The sequence below is a fragment of the Myxine glutinosa genome, chromosome 4, assembly GCF_964187855.1.
Source record: "Myxine glutinosa chromosome 4, kmMyxGlut1.1, whole genome shotgun sequence".
In the NCBI taxonomy this organism is placed as follows: domain Eukaryota; kingdom Metazoa; phylum Chordata; class Myxini; order Myxiniformes; family Myxinidae; genus Myxine; species Myxine glutinosa.
The window spans coordinates 52107597-52128211 of NC_136264.1; the positions used below are offsets into that span (position 1 = coordinate 52107597).

A 20615-nucleotide genomic window follows, 5' to 3' on the forward strand; every position below is an offset into this window, starting at 1 on the left:
GTATTATTAATTCCGCCAGTAAAGGTGCATGGTGGTTATGTTTCATCCCTGTTTGTCTGTCTGCCTGTCTGTAAGCAGGATATCTCAAAACGTTATGGACGGATTCGGATGAAACTTTGTGGACAGGTTAGGTGTGTGACAAGGACGAATTGATTCAACTAGTGGGGTCACCTGTGGGAATCCCACGGACATGGAGGTGTATCGTTGCGATTGGTTCAGCCGTTTTTGCGGTACGTTATGCGACAATAACGTTATGCAGGAGTCCAAACCTGAAAATGCTGGAGACCAAAGCTGAAATTGGGAAAACTAAATAGCCTATTTCACTCCAGGTGGTCCCAGGATAACCCACCCACAATATCGTTGCGATCGGTTCAGCCGTTTTTGCGGTACCCAAGACAATAACGTAAGGCGGCGGGAGCGAGTCCAAACCTGGAAATGCTGGAGACCAAAGCTGAAATTGGGAAAACAATATAGCCTATTTTACTCCAGGAGGTCCCAGGATTACCCACCCAAAATATCGTTGCGATCGGTTCAGCCGTTTTTGCGGTACCTGGGAACGGACGGACAGACAGACAGACAGATGGACGGACGGACATTTGGTGAATTATAGTAAGATTTTGGCGAATGTCTGGATCTGGATACTATAGTTTTAAGTGATTCTCCACCATTGAGAGATGCGGACCAGAAACAATATACTGTAGCGGCTACCGCTGGGTTTTCACAATCGCCTTGCACCTATCAAGGACGCGGAGCGATCACCATGCCGGGCTCGTCCAGGACGCCCGGGCAGGCCCGCGCTCAACTTGCCAGGCCTCGGTCGGGACGCCCGGGCATGCCCGGGCAGGCTCGCCCTCAACTTGCCAGGCCGCAGCCAGGACGCTGGGCCACGCCCCCTCTCGCCTTTCCTGGGCAAACGCTCCGGGATAATAGGTATATATATTGCTGCCCGATAAACGGGCTTTTCAGAGTGCCTGAGTGTTTGGTTTGATTAAAGCAACTCGGATGAATTCCAGCTTTTTGTCGCGTCCATTCTTCCGATCGACGTGGGAGCCCCAGCTCCTTCATTGGTGACCTACCGACATGGACACGGCAGTCGCCCTTAAACTGCCTACCTTCTGGGAGGCTCACGCGGCGGTTTGGTTCGCACAGGCGGATTCCCTGTTCGCCCTGCGAGGCATCACGGCCGACGACACCCGCTTCCACCATGTGGTAGCAGCGCTCGGTTCGGCTACCGTGGCCCGCGCCCTGAGCCTCCTCGAGAGCCCGCCAGCCGCTGACAAATACGGCGCGATTAAGAAGCTTCTCCTCGACGCTTTCGCCCTCCCATCGGCGGAGCGCGCACGGCGCCTGCTCGACCTGCCCGAGCTCGGCGACACGCGCCCTTCCGAGCGAATGGACGACATGCTTTCACTGCTCGGCGAGCACTCTCCGGCATTCCTGTTCCAGGAGCTGTTCCTCCGTCAGCTGCCGAACCCGGTACGCCTCGCCCTGGCAAGCACGACGATCACAGATCCTCGGGCCCTTGCCAGAGAAGCCGACAAGATCTCCGCCGCAGGACAGCGCATCGCAGCGGCGACATGGGACCCACCGCCGTCCGACGCAACACCCATGGCGCCCGAGCACCCGGCACGGTCGACGACCGAACTGCCGACGCAATTGGCGGCCGCTACACCGAGCCGACCACCTCCAGCACGACGACCGGGGCCTCCACCTGACCAAGCGTGGTGTTACTATCATGCCAGGTTCGGACAGAAGGCCCGGACATGCCGACCCCTGTGCACCTTCGGCAGGCCGGGAAACGGCCGGGCCGGCGTTCATTACCAGCCATGAGCGCCAGCCACACGGGCAACTTATTGTTCATCACGGATAAAGCGTCCGGACGGCGCTTCCTGTGCGACACCGGCGCCCAACTGAGCGTCATACCCGCCTCTGACCAGGACAGGCAATCCGCGGTTTGCGGCCCCTCCTTGGTTGCGGCCAACGGATCGACCATCCGCACCTTCGGCCCGCGCAACGTCACCCTCTGCTTCGGCGGCCAACGCTTTGCTTGGACGTTTGTAACCGCAAACGTGCCCATGGTTCTGCTAGGCGCCGACTTCCTCTGCGCACACGGACTGCTGGTGGACGTCCAACGGCGTCGTTTAATCAACGCCGAAACCTTCAGCTCCCTGGTATGCACATTGAGCAGCTCCGCGCCGACCGAGCTGGCATGCGCCGTCCCGGCGGCGAACGAGTTTGCTCGCCTGCTCACGGAGTTCCCGGCCCTCACGCGGCCGACGTTTTCGGCCGTCGCAGTACGGCATGGGATCGAGCACCACATACCAACCACGGGCCCGCCGGTCTACGCCAGGGCCCGCCGCCTCGACCCAGCCAAGCTCGCCGTGGCGAAGGCCGAATTCGACGCGTTGGAGCACCTCGGCATCGTGCGGCGCTCCGATAGCGCGTGGGCCTCGCCACTGCACATCGTGCCAAAGCCGGGGGGTGGATGGCGCCCGTGTGGCGACTACCGCCGTCTCAATGACGCTACCACCCCCGACAGGTACCCGATCCCGCATATCCAAGACTTCTCCGCCCGTCTGGCGGGACGGGTCATTTTTTCGAAAATTGATCTCATACGGGGATATCACCAGGTACCTGTCAGGGCGGCCGACGTCCCTAAAACGGCAGTCATCACGCCGTTCGGCTTATTCGAATTCTTGCGGATGCCGTTTGGTCTCAAGAACGCGGCTCAGGCGTTCCAGCGCTTGATGGACGGCGTGCTGCGTGACCTGCCGTTCCTTTTCGTTTACCTGGACGACATCCTCGTCGCCAGCACGTCCCGGGCCGAGCACCTCCTCCACCTCCGAACACTGTTCGGGCGCCTCAGCGAACATGGCCTCATCGTCAACCCGGCCAAATGCCACTTCGGCACGACGGCCGTTGATTGTTTGGGCCACCACATCACCAAGAACGGGGCCGTGCCGCTGCCAACCAAGGTCGAGGCCATCACCACGCTCCCGCGTCCCCACACCATAAAGGCCCTGCAGGAATTCCTGGGAATGGTGAATTTTTATCACCGCTTCGTGCCCCGCGCTGCTCAACTCATGCGGCCCCTCTACGAAGCCCTCCGGGGCAAGCCGGCCAAGCACGACATCGCCTGGTCCACAGCAATGGATGCGGCCTTCCAAAGCTCAAAGCGGGCCCTCGCCGACGCAACACTGCTCGCTCACCCGGTGCTCAACGCTCCCATCACCCTCACCACGGATGCCTCCGACTACGCGGTGGGCGCCGTACATGAGCAATGGGTGAACGGGGTTTGGCAGCCACTCGCTTTTTTCAGCCGGCAGCTCCGGCCGAACGAGCTCAAATACAGCACGTTTGACCGGGAGCTCCTCGGTCTACACCTGGCCGTCCGCCATTTCCGCCACCTCCTGGAGGGCCGACCTTTCACGGCGTTCGTCGACCACAAGCCGTTGGTTTACGCCATGGCCAAGGTCACGGAGCCGTGGTCGGCCCGCCAACAGCGCCACCTCTCCGCCGTGTCGGAGTTTACCACGGACATCCGGCACGTCGCCGGCAAAAACAACGCCGTGGCCGACTGTCTTTCCCGGGCCAGCACGAACGCGGTCCACCTGGGCGTGGACTTTGCGCTTATGGCGGCGGACCAAACCACCGACACCACGGTGCAAGCCCTCCGGGCGGCGGACACGGGCCTCCGCCTGGCCGACATCCCCTTCGCGGACACTGTCCTGCTCTGCGACGTCTCCCAAGGCCAGCCTCGCCCCATTGTGCCCGTCACCTGGCAACGCCGCATCTTCGCCTCCCTCCACGGCCTTTCCCACCCGGGCCGGAAAGCTTCCCAGAAGCTGGTGTCGGCGCGATTCGTCTGGCACGGCCTTCGTCGGGACGTCCGCGATTGGACCAGCACCTGCACGGCCTGCCAACGGGCCAAGGTCCACCGACACACCCAGGCCCCGCTGGCACCTTTCACCGTGCCCGAACGACGTTTCGACCACGTCAACGTGGATCTGGTGGGCCCCCTCCCCCCGTCACGGGGGTTCACACACCTGCTCACCATGGTGGACAGGACCACCAGGTGGCCGGAGGCCGTTCCCCTCGTCTCCACCACCACCGCCGACGTGGCGCAGGCTTTCATCGCCACCTGGGTCACCCGCTTCGGCGCACCGGCGGACATCTCGTCAGACCGCGGACCACAGTTCACCTCCGAGCTGTGGGGCGTGGTCGCCCGCAACCTGGGGGTCAAGCTCCACCGTACTACGGCCTACCACCCCCAAGCAAACGGGTTGTGCGAGCGATTCCACCGCTCCATGAAGGCCGCGCTCATGGCCGGCCTTCAAGACGGCGGTTGGGCCGACCGGCTGCCGTGGGTCCTTTTGGGCCTCCGCACGGCCCCCAAGGAGGACCTCCAGGCATCCACCGCCGAGCTTGTCTATGGCCAGGCGCTACGCGTCCCGGGCGAATTCGTGCCCGACGCTACCAGTCCCTGGTCCGCAGCTCACCAGCGCTCGGACCTCCAGGAGGCCGCCCGACGGTTTGCCCCCGTGCCAACATCCCACCACGGTGACCCCCAGTCCTACGTCCCCCCAGCACTTCGCACAGCGGAGTATGTTTTTGTGCGTCACGACGCACATCGGGGGCCACTCCGGCCGCCGTACGACGGGCCCATCCGGGTGCTGCGACGGGACGACAAGTCGTTCGTCATCGACATCGGCGGCAGGTCGGACCGGATTGCGGTGGACCGCCTCAAGCCGGCGCACGTGGACGTCGACCACCCACCACGGGTGGCCCTTCCACCGCGGCGAGGCCGCCCCCCGTCCACGGTGCCCCGCACTCGACCGCCCACCACCACACCGGACCCCCTCCCACGACCCGCCAGGGGTCGCTTCGGCCGGGTCATCAGGACCCCCCTCAAATTGACCCTGCCGGTGCAAGTCGATTCTGGGGGGACGTGTGTAGCGGCTACCGCTGGGTTTTCACAATCGCCTTGCACCTATCAAGGACGCGGAGCGACCACCATGCCGGGCTCGTCCAGGACGCCCGGGCAGGCTCGCCCTCAACTTGCCAGGCCGCAGCCAGGACGCTGGGCCACGCCCCCTCTCGCCTTTCCTGGGCAAACGCTCCGGGATAATAGGTATATATATTGCTGCCCGATAAACGGGCTTTTCAGAGTGCCTGAGTGTTTGGTTTGATTAAAGCAACTCGGATGAATTCCAGCTTTTTGTCGCGTCCATTCTTCCGATCGACGTGGGAGCCCGAGCTCCTTCAATACTGTATGTTTACTAATTCATTTACATCTCTCAAGGACGGACCAGTCGGGTAGGTGACACGAACAATCTGATTAGATTGTGGTTCAAGTCTGGTTGCAGATCCTTTGGCCTATCAGTGGGATACAGAACATAAACTGTTCAGCCTGGTGGAGGTATGCGCTCTACCGAGTGCTGCTCTAGTTTGAACAAATACATTTAGCAAATACATGAAGTGCATATAGTGCCATGAGTATTCCTATTTTTGACTTTGAAGTGAATGCTTATACTAGTCAACAACAACTACATCTCTCAAGACTGCTACAACTTAGTTTTCAATGAAGTATTTTGTTGTCCCATTGATCCTTCGCTCAATAAGTGAAAGATCCTCTTCATTCTTTAGGAGAAAGTTGAAAAAAATTTTGAAACAGTGAAGAAGTGGATTGAGAAATGTAGGAAATAAAAAGCACTCACGATTTGGTTGTTGTTTCCACAATTTGAGGAATATTATACCAGTGAGTGAGCAGAGTGCTAGTAGTCCCACAGCTGCTGCTCCAGCCTTGATCTTAGCTCTGCCATTTGGTGTTATGGTGTCAGTTTCAAATTCATTTACTTCGTCTGTGTCGTGCTCCGGCTGAAAAGACACGTCCTGCACACAGACACACACACAGAAACACACACACACACACACACACACACACACACACACACACACCTCGTTTTTTCATTTCTGTTCCTTACAATTCTATCCCTCTCTTTCATTCACACACAAACACACACTCACTTAATTAATTGTACAGTATCGGTTGTTCCTAAACTTAAACAAGTGAATCCTCTTGGATTGCGCTGAGGTTCGGGCATGGAATTTCGAGCCTCGATCATGGTTCGAACCTCGATCTTGTATACAAAAATAATAATAATAATAATAAGAACCTTGGGCCGAATCTCGCGCTTCACCAGTGCGCGTGCGCGAATTTACGTCACGTCGGCAGCGAGAAGGGGTTCCCCAACACGAACCAATCAGGAACTGCCACGTCACACTTATATGATCTCAGAATTCCTGTGACAGGAATTCGCGTTACACTGGCTGGAAGTCATTCGCTAGAGGCGCTTCCTCAGCGCTAATAATTTAAAGGATTGTTGTAAATGATGTTAATTTCACAACATCCCATATTCAACTTTATTTAAATTGCAAATCTCAAACATAGTTTCTCCACCTAAAGCAAGAACCTTAACCCGTAAGCAACTGACTAGTTTCCCGACTGCATGGATCATCAGCTGGGCACCGTTCTTCCTCGAGGTTTCAATCCTTTCAGCCCAGGACCTCTCCAAACGGCGGATCCACAACCTCAATCATGGATCCACATCAATTGATGGTAAATCAGTGGATCCACAACCTCAGTTGCGTCCAGGCAGTCAGTCAACCCATCAATGCAACATCACTTATCTCAACTTTACTTGCAATAGGATTTAATGTGTTATCATATATTTATAACTTTCCTTACACACTCTATAATATGATATCATTAAAGCATTCACATCTTACCCTTAAACACATCAATCGACCAAACAGCATGTCCGGTTCACACACACACACACTTCTTCACAAGTATTCTTCTTCTCCTACTCCTTTTCCCTTCACAAGAGGTGAGGTCCAATGGCACCATGTTTCTGCCCTGCCTTGACCACGATACTCTTCCACTTCCCTCTGTCCTCAACCAACCCTGTCCCACTCCAAACACCCCAACCCTACTGATATCCCTCCACACACAATTCTCCCATCTCAACCAAGGTCTACCTCTTTTCCTCCTATACCTTGCTCCCTCAACCTATCTGCTCTCTTTACCATTCTCTCCTCCCCCACCTGCACCAAATGTCCAGCCCATCTCAGCCAGCATTTTACCAATCTCCCCATCAAGCTCATCTACACACCAATTTCCTCCCTCAGTTCATCCATCCCACTCTCATCATCCCACAATCCTCCTCACCCAGTTGTTCTCGCAAACTTGTAGCCTCTGTTGTTGTCTGTCAGTGCGACCATCTCCAGGCCGTAAAGGTAGGCCAGTGCTACACACAAAATGAGAACCTTCCCTTTCAATCTCCTTGAAATCTTTCTGTCTGCCATTACACCCTCCACCCTCCTCCACGCATTCGCACCCACCTGAATCCTCCTCCACACCTCTGCCTCAGATTTACCACCCTCGGTCACTGTTCCCCCCAGATGAAGATGAATGAATGAATGATCGTTTTAAGGCCATTTTTCCGTGCTAGAGCAGGGGTTAGCCTTGCAGGCCCCATGACAATCATAGTACTGTGGCGGACACGAAAGCCCACTGGCGTGGTGACATCATTCCGCGCACCAAGTGGGCGGCGGCCACGCCCCAGGGGTAGGCGTGGCCTCAGGATATACACCGGGCGCGCAGCCCGGAGTGCGCCAGTGCTACAGTGACCTCTTTGGAATAAAGAACTATAAACTTACCACGTTGTCCGCTTCCTCTTTGGTAGCAAGTCACGCGCATAGCACCACGTGCTTCATTGGTGACCCTCCGACGTTCTGGTCAGCCATCGCTGACCACCCGACATGGCAACCAACGCGGTAGCAATGAAGCTCCCCGAGTTCTGGGAAGCTCAGGCGGAGATCTGGTTCCTGCAGGCCGAAGCCCAGTTCAGGCTTCGAGGCATCACGGCGGACGAGACACGTTACTGCCACGTGGTCGCCTCCCTCGGGGCCAGCACGGCCGCCCGCGTCGTGTCAGTCCTGAGGACCCCACCGGCCAACGACAGGTAGGAGGCGATCAAGAGTCTCCTCCTCGCCATGTTCGGCCTTACGGTGGACGCACGGGCCGATCGCCTCTTGGACCTCCCCGAGATCGGGGACACACGACCGTCGGTCCGTATGGACCATATGCTGGCGCTCATGGGCGACGAAACCCCGAACGCTCTATTCCGGGCGTTGTTTCGACGCCAGCTGCCAGCACGAGTCCACCTCGCTTTGGCTGGTTCCGCGTTAACGGAACCCCGTACGCTCGCTTATGAGGCCGACAAATACTACGCGGCTTTGGACACGCAGGCGAGTCTTGGCGCGGTTGCCGCTCCCGAGGCCCCGAGGCTCCCAAAGCTTTCCCCGATGCACCGCACCTCGTGTCCGCCGTCACGCCCCGCCCACCACCACCGCCGCCGCCGCAAAGAAAACCGCGGCCTCCGACGCCGCAGCTGCCCGCCTGGTGTTCTTTCCACACCAAGTTCGGCCACGAGGCTCGGCAGTGTTGCCCGCCGTGCTCATTCGGCAGGTCGGGAAACGGGCGAGCCGGCGCTCGGTGGCAACGGTGAGCGTCGGCAACAGCCTGCTGTACATAACGGACACCTTGTCCGGGCGCCGTTACCTGTGCGATACGGAAGTGCAGGTGAGTGTCGTTCCTGCCGGTATGTCCGACAAGCACACCACGGGCCGAGGTCCCGTGCTGCTTGCGGCCAATGGTACGTCCATACGCACGTATGGAAAACGCTGTCTCTCCCTGTGGTTCGGAGGTCAGGTTTTCCGTTGGTCGTTCGTTTTGGCCGACATGCCCATGGGACTGCTCGGCGCGGACTTCTTATGTGCTAATGGATTACTGGTGGATGTAAAGCGCAGAAGGCTTGTCCAGGCTGAGACGTTCAGCTCGCTCGCGTGTGCGCTGCCCGGCTCGTTGAGCAGCTCACAGAGTGGCTCATTGAGCGGCTCGCCGAGCGGCTTGCTGAGCGGTTCCGTTCCAGCCAGGTTCATCTGTATGCTTCCGGCAGCGGACGAATTCGCCCGCCTCCTCGCGGGTTTCCCGGCCCTCACGCAGCCGACCTTCTCGGCGGGGACCGTCAAGCACGGGGTGGAACACCACATCCCCACCGCCGGGCCACCGGTCTACGCCCGGGCACGCCGCCTCGAGCCGACTAAGCTCGCCGTAGCTAAAGCGGAGTTCGCTACGCTGGAGCGGCTCGGCATCGTGCGATGCTCCGAGAGCGCGTGGGCGTCCCCGCTCCACATCGTGCCCAAGCCCGGCGGGGGATGGAGACCGTGAGGGGACTACCGGCGCCTAAACGACGCCACCACCCCCGACCGCTACCCCGTCCCCCACATTCAGGACTTTTCCGCCCGCTTGGCGAATATGTCCTTCTTTTCAAAGGTGGACCTCGTACGCGGCTACCATCAGGTCCCTGTCAGGCCGGAGGACATCCCGAAGACGGTTGTCATCACGCCATTCGGGCTTTTCGAATTTCTTCGGATGCCCTTCGGTTTGAAAAATGCGGCTCAGGCGTTCCAGCGCCTCATGGACAGCGTCTTGCGCGGCTTGGATTTTTTGTACGTCTACCTGGACGACATATTCGTCGCCAGCGCGTCCCACGAAGAGCACCTTCACCATCTCCGTATGCTCTTCGAACGTCTGGGCCAGCACGGCCTGATCGTGAACCCCGCCAAGTGCCGGTTCAGTGTCGCTGAAATCGACTTTTTGGGGCACCGCATCACCAGGCACGGGGCCGTCCCCCTACCGGCCAAGGTGGAGGTGGTGAAGGGGTTTCCACGCCCCCGCACGATCAAGGGGCTCCAGGAGTTCCTGGGCATGGTAAACTTTTACCATCGGTTCCTGCCCCGCATCGCCCAGCTCCTGCGCCCCTTACACGAGGCCCTTCGAGGGAAGCCGGGCAAAGGTGACATTACCTGGACCGAGCAGATGGATGCGGCGTTCTCGGGCACGAAGCTCGCCTTGGCCAACGCCACCATGCTCGCGCACCCGGCGCTCGATGCACCGATCGCCCTCACCTCCGACGCCTCGGACTACGCGGTGGGCGCGGTGTACGAGCAATGGGTGCATGGAGCTTGGCAACCGCTGGCGTTCTTCAGCCGGCAGCTTCGCATGCCCGAACGCCGTTACAGCAGCTTCGACCGCGAGTTGCTTGGGCTTCACCTGGTGGTCAGGCACTTCCGCCATCTGCTCGAGGGCCGTGCGTTCACGGCCTTCGTCGACCACAAGCCGCTGGTTTTCGCGATGGGCAAGGTCGCCGAGCCGTGGTCGGCCCGGCAACAGCGTCACCTCGCGGCCGTGTCAGAGTACACGACGGACATCCGGCACGCCGCGGGAAAGGACAACCCGGTGGCCGATTGCCTTTCCCGGGCCATCGCCCACGCAGTCCACCTTGGCATCGACTATGCCCGGATGGCAGCGGACCAGGCCGCCGACCCCGGGGTCCAGGCCCTGCGGACCGCCGTCACGGGCCTCCTCGTCACTGAGGTGCCCTTGGACGGCGCGGGCACGGCCCTCGTTTGCGACGCCTCCCTCGGGCGGCCTCGCCCCATCGTGCCCACAGGCTGGCAGCGCCAGGTTTTTGACGCCATCCACGTCCTGTCCCACCCGGGCACGAGGGCCTCCCAATGGTTGGTCACCGACAAGTTTGTCTGGCATGGCCTCCGGAAGGCCGTCCGCGGCTGGACCAGGACGTGCCTCGCGTGCCAAGGTGCACCGACACCCAGGCCGCCTTGGCCCCGTTTACGGTGCCGGAACGTCGGTTCGACCACGTTCACGTGGACCTGGTGGGACCTCTGCCCCCCTCGCGGGGTTTCACCCATGTCCTCACCATGGTGGACCGCACCACCCGGTGGCCGGAGGCCGTGCCTTTGGCGGAGACTACGGCGGCAGACGTCGCGCAGGCGTTCATCGCCACCTGGGTCGCCCGGTTCGGCGCCCCCTCGGACATCTCATCCGACCGCGGCCCCCAGTTCACCTCGGAGCTCTGGGCCGCGGTCGCGCGGGGGCTCGGGGTACAGCTGCACCAAACCACGGCCTACCACCCCCAGGCCAACGGCCTGTGCGAGCGATTCCACCGCTCATTGAAGGCCGCGCTCCGGGCCACCCTCCGCGACGGCGGCTGGGTCGACAGGCTTCCCTGGGTCCTGCTGGGCCTCTGGACGGCGCCCAAGGAGGACCTGCGCGCATCCGCGGCGGAGTTGGTCTTTGGACAACCGCTGCGGGTGCAGGTCGAGTTCCTCCCCGACCCCACGGCACCTTGGTCCGCGGCACAGGAGCGTTCTGCGCTGCAGGAGACCGCCCGGAGGTTCGCTCCGGTGCCGACGGCGCACCACGGGCACCCTCCTACACACGTCGCCCCGGAGCTTCACACCGCGGAGTACGTCTTCGTCCGGCACGACGCCCACCGGACACCACTGCGGCCCCCGTACGACGGGCCTTTCCATGTGCTGGAGACCGGGGTGAAACATTTCACATTGGACATCGGCGGCACTCCTGACCGGGTCTCCATAGACTGCCTCAAGCCGGCCCACCTCGACGTGGACCACCCACCGCCGGTGGCTCGGCCCCCGCGTCGGGGCCGCCCCCCTGCGGGCGGACCCCCGGCACCGCCCAGCACCGCAGGCACGCCGCCCCCCGGTCCGGCACCCATCCCGGGTACAGCCGGGGGCATCCCACCTGGCATCCCTGCACCCCGGACGCCGCCGGTCGCCAGAGGGCGCTTCGGCCAGGTCATCCGTTTGCCCCGCAAACTGGCCCTCCAGGTGCGCGGGAATTCTGGGGGGGGGCGCGTGTGGCGGACACAAAAGCCCACTGGCGTGGTGACATCATTCCACGCACCAAGTGGGCGGCGGCCACGCCCGAGGGGTAGGCGTGGCCTCAGGATATACACCGGGCGCGCAGCCCGGGCGCGCCAGTGCTACAGTGACCTCTTTGGAATAAAGAACTATAAACTTACCGCGTTGTCCGCTTCCTCTTTGGTAGCAAGTCACGCGCGTAGCACCGCGTGCTTCAGTACCCTGTTTGAGGCAATGTTTTTATACTGTTTACAATGTGTACTGTACTTATACCTGTTACTGTATACTGTTTGTACTGTTTTTATACAATGTTTTACTGTTCCCCCCAGATACCCAAACCTATTTCCTTGTCTAATCTCCTGCCCCTCTAACCTGATATTCATTTCTTTTCTCTGCTGCCCGATCCACATCCACCTCCATCTTCTCCATGCTCATTTTCAGACCATGTTTCTCAAATACCTCCGTACACTCACCAAGTACTTCCTGCATCTCCCACCCACTCTCCACAACAACAACCAGATTTTCCACAAACAACATCCTCCCCTGAATACCTCTCATGTTTACCTTCCTGCTTTCCAGCTCCATCACCATGATAAACATGAGTGAGCTGAAAGCGCTTCCTTGCCTCAAACCGATGTTCACACTGAAATACTCAGACATCCCAGGACTATCTAAAACTCTTCCCTTCGGTCCCTTGTACATCCATCCCTTCCACCAACCTAATCTGCCTCCGGCACTCCCATCCATCTCAGTGTCACCTTCACCATCTCTCTCAGGACAGTGGTGTAGACCTTCTCGAGGTCCACAAATCTCAATGCCATTTCACCTTGCACCTTCAACCTCTTCTCCACCAGCTGTCTCAGTGTGAACATCCCATCTGTCATCCCGCTACCCTTTCTAAACCCGTTCCTCTTCTCCGATCTCTCTCTCCACACTCTTCCTTATCCTCCCATCAAGAACCCTCTCCATCACCTTCATGACATGACTAAGGAGTGCAATGTCCCTGTACTTACCCAGATCTTGAGCATTACCCTTACCCTTGCATATCAGCACAATTAACCCTGTCATCCAATCTTCCGGAATTTAACTATCTCTCCGACATACATTCAACAACCTCTTCCTCCAACTTCTCCCGATGCAATTATAATCTCTGTACACACCTCATGAATACCCGGTGCTCTTCCCTTCTTCATCCACTCCAATTCCATCCACACTTCCTCTTCCGTGACCTCCACCAACTCCACTTTCCCCTCCACATAACTCGATAGCTCCAGCTCGCCACTGCTTCCTTCCCCGTTCAACAGCTCTTTGGAATAGCCTTCTCACACCTTCGATACTGCCCCCTCTTTGTCACTAGTCTCCCGCCACCATCCTTAATCACCGTCCTCCCTTCATCCTTGCTATCCTCCTCCCTATCACAAGCCAATTTATAGATCATCTTCCTCTCACCATTCTCTTCCAACTTGTTGTACACCTCCACTTCTATATCATCCATATCATTCATCACCTTATCCACAGCTCTCCTTGCTGCTTTATTCTTCTGCCCATACCAGCGCAGCAACCCCGCATCTGACTGCCCCCTACTATCCTTGATCTTCTCTATCCTCTTCCAAACCCCCTTATTTTCATCAAATGCCTTCGCTACTTCCTCCGTCCATCATACAGTCACGTGAAAAAGTAAGTACACCCCATGTAAAGTTTTGACTTTTTCAACATACAGCTATTTGATCTTCATTTCAACAATATTGATAGATAAAGGTGATATAATATAAAAAATAGCATGAAACATTTACATTTTGTAGTCCATTGTATAATTTAAATAAACATAAATGCAAATTTCACATGTCGAAAAAGTAAGTACACCCTTGGCTCTAATCGGTGGTATTGCCCCCTTTGGCAGAAACAACCTCAAGTAGGCGTTTCTTATAACTGCCTACCAGTCTCTGACATCGACTGGGAGAAATTTTTGCCCACTCCTCCATGCAGAATTCTTTCAGCTGTGCGATGTTTGAGGGGTTTGTTGCATGCACAGCTCGTTTCAAATCCCCCCACAACATCTCAATGGGATTTAGATCCGGGCTTTGACTTGGCCATTCCAGAACCCTCCATTTCTTTCTTTTCACCCATTCCTTCGTGGATTCACTGGTATGTTTCGGGTCATTGTCATGTTGCAAGGTCCACCTTCGGTTGAGCATCAACTTTCTGACAGATGGTCTCACATTATCCTCAAGCACCCTCTGGTACAATGAAGAATTCATAGTGGATTCTATGATGGTGAGCTGCCCAGGCCCTGATGCAGCAAAGCTGCCCCAAACCATAATATTTCCACCACCGTGCTTTACAGTTGGTATCAGGTTCTTGTGGTCAAATGCTGTCTTTGGTTTTCGCCAAACATGTATTCTGGTACTGTGGCCAAATAGCTCTACCTTTGACTCATCTGTCCAGAGCACATTGTTCCAGAAGTGCTGGGCTTTGCCGAGGTGTTCATTGGCAAACTTTAGTCTTGCCCTGATGTTCTTTCTGGACAGCAAAGGTTTCCTCCTGGCACACCTCCCATGTAGATCAAATTTGTGCAGCCTCTTTCTCATGGTAGACTCGTGCACTTTGACATCAACAGTGGCAAGAGCTACCTGTAGGTCCCGTGATGACATTCTGGGGTTCTTAGAGACTTCTTTCAGCATCTTGCGGTCTGCTCTCGGGATGAACTTGCTGGGGCGGCCTGGCCTGAACAAGTTGGCAGTTGTTTGGAATCTTCTCCACTTGTAGATGATCTTCCGGACAGTCGAATGATTGATTTCAAATTGTTTGGAGATCTTTTTAAATCCCTTCCCAGACTCGTAGGCATCTATAACCTTCTTTCTGAAGGCCTCAGAGAGCTCTTTTGATCTAGGCATGGTGACGCCGCACACTTCAACAACAAAGAGCAAACCAAACGAAATGTCTGAGGTTTAAATAAGACAGGTTCCTCCAAGATCCTCTCTAACACTGTTCTAATAATTTGCACCTGAGCTGATGCACCTGATTCTAATTTTAGGTATTTGAAGTCGTGATATATGTAGGGGTGCACTTACTTTTTCCACATGCGAAATTTGCATTTATGTTTATTTAAATTATACAATGGGCTACAAAATGTAAATGTTTCATGATATTTGTTATATTATATCACCTTTATCTATCAATATTGTTGAAATGAAGATCAAATAGCTGTATGTTGAAATATGTTGAAAAAGTCAAAACTTTACATGGGGTGTACTTACTTTTTCACGTGACTGTACCTAGTTTATATCACTCGATGATGCACCCTTTCCTGACATCCTTCCACTCAACACTTCTGCAGTTCCCTTAATTGCCTCTCAATACTTCTTCCATTCCTCCTACAAAACCTTCTGCTTCTTCACTAAGTTGCTCATACCTGGGTCTCATCTTCTCCTTGTACCCTACGACAAATTTTCCCCTACACTCCCACCACCTAATAACCTTCTGACCCTGCTCTTAACCTCGCTCCTTTTCTTCATTCTTACCACAAACATCACAGGCTTGTGTTGGGTGGTAACATGCTCTCCTGCCACTGCCTTACAATCCTTAACCATCCACAACTGTTGCTTCAATACCACCACCAAATCCAGGGCAGTCAATAAGTAACCTTATAATATTTTTCACAACTTGTTTATTGCATGTACGTGTGTAACAACTGTTATTTTTCAAAATAAGCTCCATTGCGTTCAATATATTTTTTCCAGCACTTTACTAAGGCCTGGATTTCTCGAGGAAAAAAATATTTTGGCTGCTTGTGTAGCCATTCGTGCACCGCCTCTTGGACCTCTTCGTCGGATTGGAAAGTGGTTCCCCCAAACGCCTCTTGAAGTGGCCCAAAGATGTGGTAATCCGAAGGGGTGAGGTCTGGCGAGTAGGGTGGATGAGGAAGACACTCAAAATGCAGGTCCTCGATTGTTGCAGCTGTAGCATGGGCAGTATGGGGCCGAGCATTGTCATGCTGCAGCAAAACACCGGTAGTGTGTAGTCCACGACGTTTTTATCTGATTTGTGGTTTCAGATGATTTTTAAAGGAGGTCGCAGTATGATGCACTGGTGACTGTGGTCCCTCTGGGCATGTAATGCTCTACAAGTGGGCCTTGGCTATCCCAGAAGAGCGTCAGCATCACTTTTCCAGCGGACGGCTGTGTGCGGAATTTTTGGGGCTTCAGTGAAGTTGAATGGCGCCACTCTTTGCTTGCCCTCTTCGTTTCTGGCTGAAAGTAGTGGATCCAGCCTTCATCCCCAGTCACTACACACTGTAAGAAAGTGTCGCCTTCTGTTTTGTAACGTCGCAGAAGTTCTTCACATGCGTCCATTAGCCGTTCTTTCAGTTCGGGTGCGAGTTGTCCCAGCACCCACCTTGCAGACACTTTGCGGAACCCCAGCACATTGTGAATGATATGGTGTGCTGAACCATGGCTAATGTTTTGGAGACAACTTCATCCAGTGAAATGCGACGGTTTTCCCTTAGCACTCGCTCAATTCCTGCAACCATTTCTGATGTGTCAGCTGTGTGAGGCCGGCCCGAGCGAGCAGCGTCTGCCACACTGGACACTCCACCTTTAAACTTCCTGTCCCAGTCGTACACCTCCTGCAGCGATAAACATGCGTCACCATATTGCATCTTCATTCTGTGATGGATTTCACTGAGATTCACACCCTCACTTCCCAAGAAACGGATGACACAACGTTGCTTCTCCATGGTGTATGCTCCTAAGGGAGCCGCCATCTTGGAACTCCTCTATTGACGTCATATGCTCAATGTTGCCAGATCTAAAACAGGCAAAACATGACTCTTACCCATAGATATAACATATGTCATCTACAACTAAACACATTACATTCTCGAATTTATATCGCCATTTTTTTTTTTTTTTTTTTTTTAAGGTTACTTATTGACTGGCCCTCGTATGTTCTGTGCTGTCCACTCCTATAGATAATCTTGTGGCTTTCCCACTTTTGAAAGAATGAACCAGCTTCCTTCACTCGATCTACATCTCGTTTCATCACAGCCACCACTTTAAATTCGGACTTGGACAAGATTTCTCAATGGGGCAAATGTAATCAGGTTAATGTTAATACTTCTAAAACTCAATTAATTCCCATATCTCTCTCCAAAACTCCTCTCATCTCTCCAATCTCCTTTGAAAGCTCCACAATTACACCAGGTGATACAATAAACCTACTAGGTATTACCATAACATTAAATTTATCCTGGAATCCACACATTATGCAAATAGCTAAGTCTGCCTCGAAGAAACTAGGAGTCCTGTTCAGATGTCAAATATTCTTCTCCTCCCAACAGTTGCTTCAACGATATAAAGGATTGATTCGTCAATGTATAGAGTACTACTCTCACATGTGAGGCGGTTCTAGCTCCACATAATTACTGGACAGAATTGAATCCAAAGTAATCCGGCTTATCAACTCTCCCAATCGGACCTCAAAACTCGACTTGCTCGAATTACGCCGCAAAGTTGGCTCTCTTTCTCTTTTCTACAGATATTACTTTGGTTTCTGCTCCCAAGAACTTGCTGCTTGTGTACCTCCGCCATTAGCAAGACCACGGAATGCTCAACAAGTCACGACATCACATTAGCAAGACCATGGAATACTCGACAAGCCACGACATCACATGATTATTGTGTGGCCATTGGCAACTCAAGTGTGGGCTGTTATGATGTTTGTTTCTTCCCCTCCATGGCCAAACTCTGGAACTCTTTACCTTCTCATGTCTTTTCAAATACTTATGATCTTCCCCTTTTCAATAGGCAGATTTTGTTTTACTTCCTCAAAAACTCTTGAACTATTCTCTCTTTCTTCACTTTTTCTATCAATGCAGTTATTTTATTTAAGGCCTGGCTTTGATGTGGACTATATAGTCCATGACTTAAGAAAAAGCTATGGCCATCCCACTCCTCACCACCAGCTCCACCAGCACTCAACCCTCCCTAGTCCTCGTTCCCCAACCAAATTTTCCAACAAATTCCTCTTCACCTGGTTCCGCTACTCCCACATGGGAGTTAAAGTCTCCCGCAATGAACAGCATCACCTCCAGCTCAACCATTCCCATCATCCTCTCCAGTGCGTCCCTCAATGCCTCTGTATCACCACCCACGCCATAACTATCAGTCCCTCCCATATTTCCACTCTGATCATCTGCTTGCTGATCCATACTAATACTATTATTCCCACATTACTCCTTCCATACCCACCGATGTGGAACAGCTTGTATCCTCATACGAATCTCTTTGCCCTGTCCCCTTTCCATCTGGTCTCCTGCACACACAACACTTCCAACCTTCTTCTCTGAATCATCTCCACCACCTCGGCCCCTCTCACCCATTTATCCCACATTCAAACTACCTAGCCGAACCTCACTTCTGAACTGTTGCCTGCCTCGCAAAGCAAGTACCATCTTGATTAATTTGGAACACATTGGTCATCAATCAGCACCGCTGCCCGAGCCGACCTGCTGGACCTACTACCCTAGCCTGTTACCATAATCTTGTGTGCACGCATGCACACAAACCACTCTTTCTCTACTTGCTTCCCTCCGCCGACCCATCCGCCCCCCTCTACACTCGACTCCTCTCCCCCACCCTTGAGGCACTCATCCCTACCTCAACCCCACTCCTCCCCCTCCCCTTCCTTATGTCCCGCTCTATCCGCTCTCCTTAATACATTAAAGTTGTGCTTATTCTTATTGCTTACAATAAGTAAATGCTTTTCACAAAAATCACTGTCTAATAATCTAATAATAATAATGATCTAATAATAATCTCACAAATCTAATAAGTGATTGAACAGTAATGGCTATTCCTAAAGCATCATATTAACATTTTAAGAATGTTTTAAGTTATATTAGTAGGGGAGCTCCCAATAGAGTTCGTGACCATTTTCCCGTGATCAAGGTTTGAAGGTTGATTTTGAAAGATAAAAATATATATAAAAAAATAAGCTTGGGTATCTTTTTTTAAAATGCGGGCTAACTCGGCCAGAGGACAAAATCCAAGATGTCCGCCAAAACCGCGAAATCGGGCATATTTCCGCCTACGTGAATGCTACATATACATATTGGGTGTCCATATGTGGGTTTTTCTGGGCCCAGATCTTGCATCTTACATCAGTCAAGTGATATTGTGACTTAAAATGATATTAAATGATTAATGTTGACCAAAATCCAAGATGGCCGCTGCAAAAAACCATGTATTGTATATGTTCATAATTGTGCATACCATAGATTCATCGCTGGCGTCTAAATACAGTTTTACATGACTAGTGTTTTCATTTATAACCTTACTGTTACTATGAATGACTTTTTGAGCAGGTAACGAACCAAGATGGCTGCCTCTCGCCCGTTAGATAAGCAGTTATGGCTACTGTACATTGTATCTATTGCAACGTCTTTTATTTGACACAATGTTCAAGGTTTTCATTTGCAATCAGTAAGAAAGAATTTATCTTTCTCTATTTTGTTTTATTATATTTACAGTGACATGACATTACATTTACAAGCAGTGATACACATTGCACAAGTAGCATATACGGTAGGGTTGAAAATGACAATAGTTGTTATAACAGTTTGTTTGTGTTGGATAGATTGAAATTGTTATTCACTGTCCGAATCGTCCGTCTCGGACCCAGACTCGACTGGATCATCCATAGTTGGGCTGCTTTCCAAAGCCTGAGTTAGTTTTTCTGGGAGTGCTGGGTGAATGTACCTCAATGGAAGACACATGCCTTCCTCGAGATGCCAGCCATGAGATAAAGGAGACGGTGGCGCATCAGGTTTTTCGTAGTTGAGCAACACGTAGGTTTGATAGTTCACTCTCTTGACTTTCAAATCGTGGGATTCTTTGTCTGGTGGAAGCTGCAGTATTGATTTCCTTTTCATTTGTCGCCACTTCCTGGCCCGAGCATCACACAGAGTGGTACTTTGTTTGTCCTTGTATATGTACCGTATGGTGTACAGCGTCAGATGATCAAGCACCTGCTGAGGGACCGGTAGGTGTTTCCCTACTTCACTGAGGAACGCTCGAGCTTCAGGTGAAGTGGATGATATGTCGAAGATGGTTTTCTTCCCATGTCCAAAGAATGCTGCTGTTGTGTCTGAGCCGCTGTGGACGTGAAGAGGAACTATGATATCTGCTATTTCCTTCGGGCAGAAAGCTGTACAATCTATGAACTGCTTTTTGTACTTCATTGCGAGCACCCCTTCAGTTCTATGAGCAACATACGATGCCAATACAAGCACGTCCGTATCTTCTGCGTCGATGATAACAGGTGTTTCTATTCCAGCTTTACGTATTTGTGAGTAGATGAAGAACATGCATGTGTCTGCTTCTAACTGTTCACACTGGATGTCTGTAACAGGCAAACCTGTCGATAGATTGACACATGTGGGCCCAACGCAGTAGACAAATTCAGTGTTAGAATAGTTTCGGTACAACACGCTGAACTCGTTTCTGAGAAAGATCTGTAGGTGCTGCTTGTTTGTTGCATTGTGGAAGAAGTCTTGAAATCCTTTGGCAGATGGGAATTTGTCCGACTGCTTGAAAAATACATTCTTGGAGCCATCTGAAAATCCAGAAGTGCTTTTTCGAAGCTTGCGTTCGCTATCCTTGACGGTCAGGGAAACATCATATCTGTCATTGACAAACACAACTTGTGATGCATATTTATGTCTGCTCATAATGACGGCGAACACCTTCGATGCGTAGTCTCCCCAGGTGTAGGAAATTCCATCAGCCTTTTCCCTGTCT

The 20615-nt window shown here is 53.5% G+C and overlaps 1 protein-coding gene across 2 annotated transcripts in view; it reads right to left on the bottom strand.

Moving 5' to 3' along the window:
* LOC137425845 (endothelin-converting enzyme 1) overlaps positions 1-20615 on the bottom strand; it is a 106236-nt gene that overhangs the window by 65808 nt on the left and 19813 nt on the right. For both annotated transcript variants that reach the window (XR_013623056.1, XM_078775699.1), the window contains exon 2: positions 5718-5892. Coding sequence is in view for 1 of the 2 variants with exons in the window: in XM_078775699.1 (XP_078631825.1) it covers positions 5718-5892 (175 nt within the window). In the remaining variant the exon portion in view is untranslated. The remainder of the gene's footprint in view (positions 1-5717; positions 5893-20615) is intronic.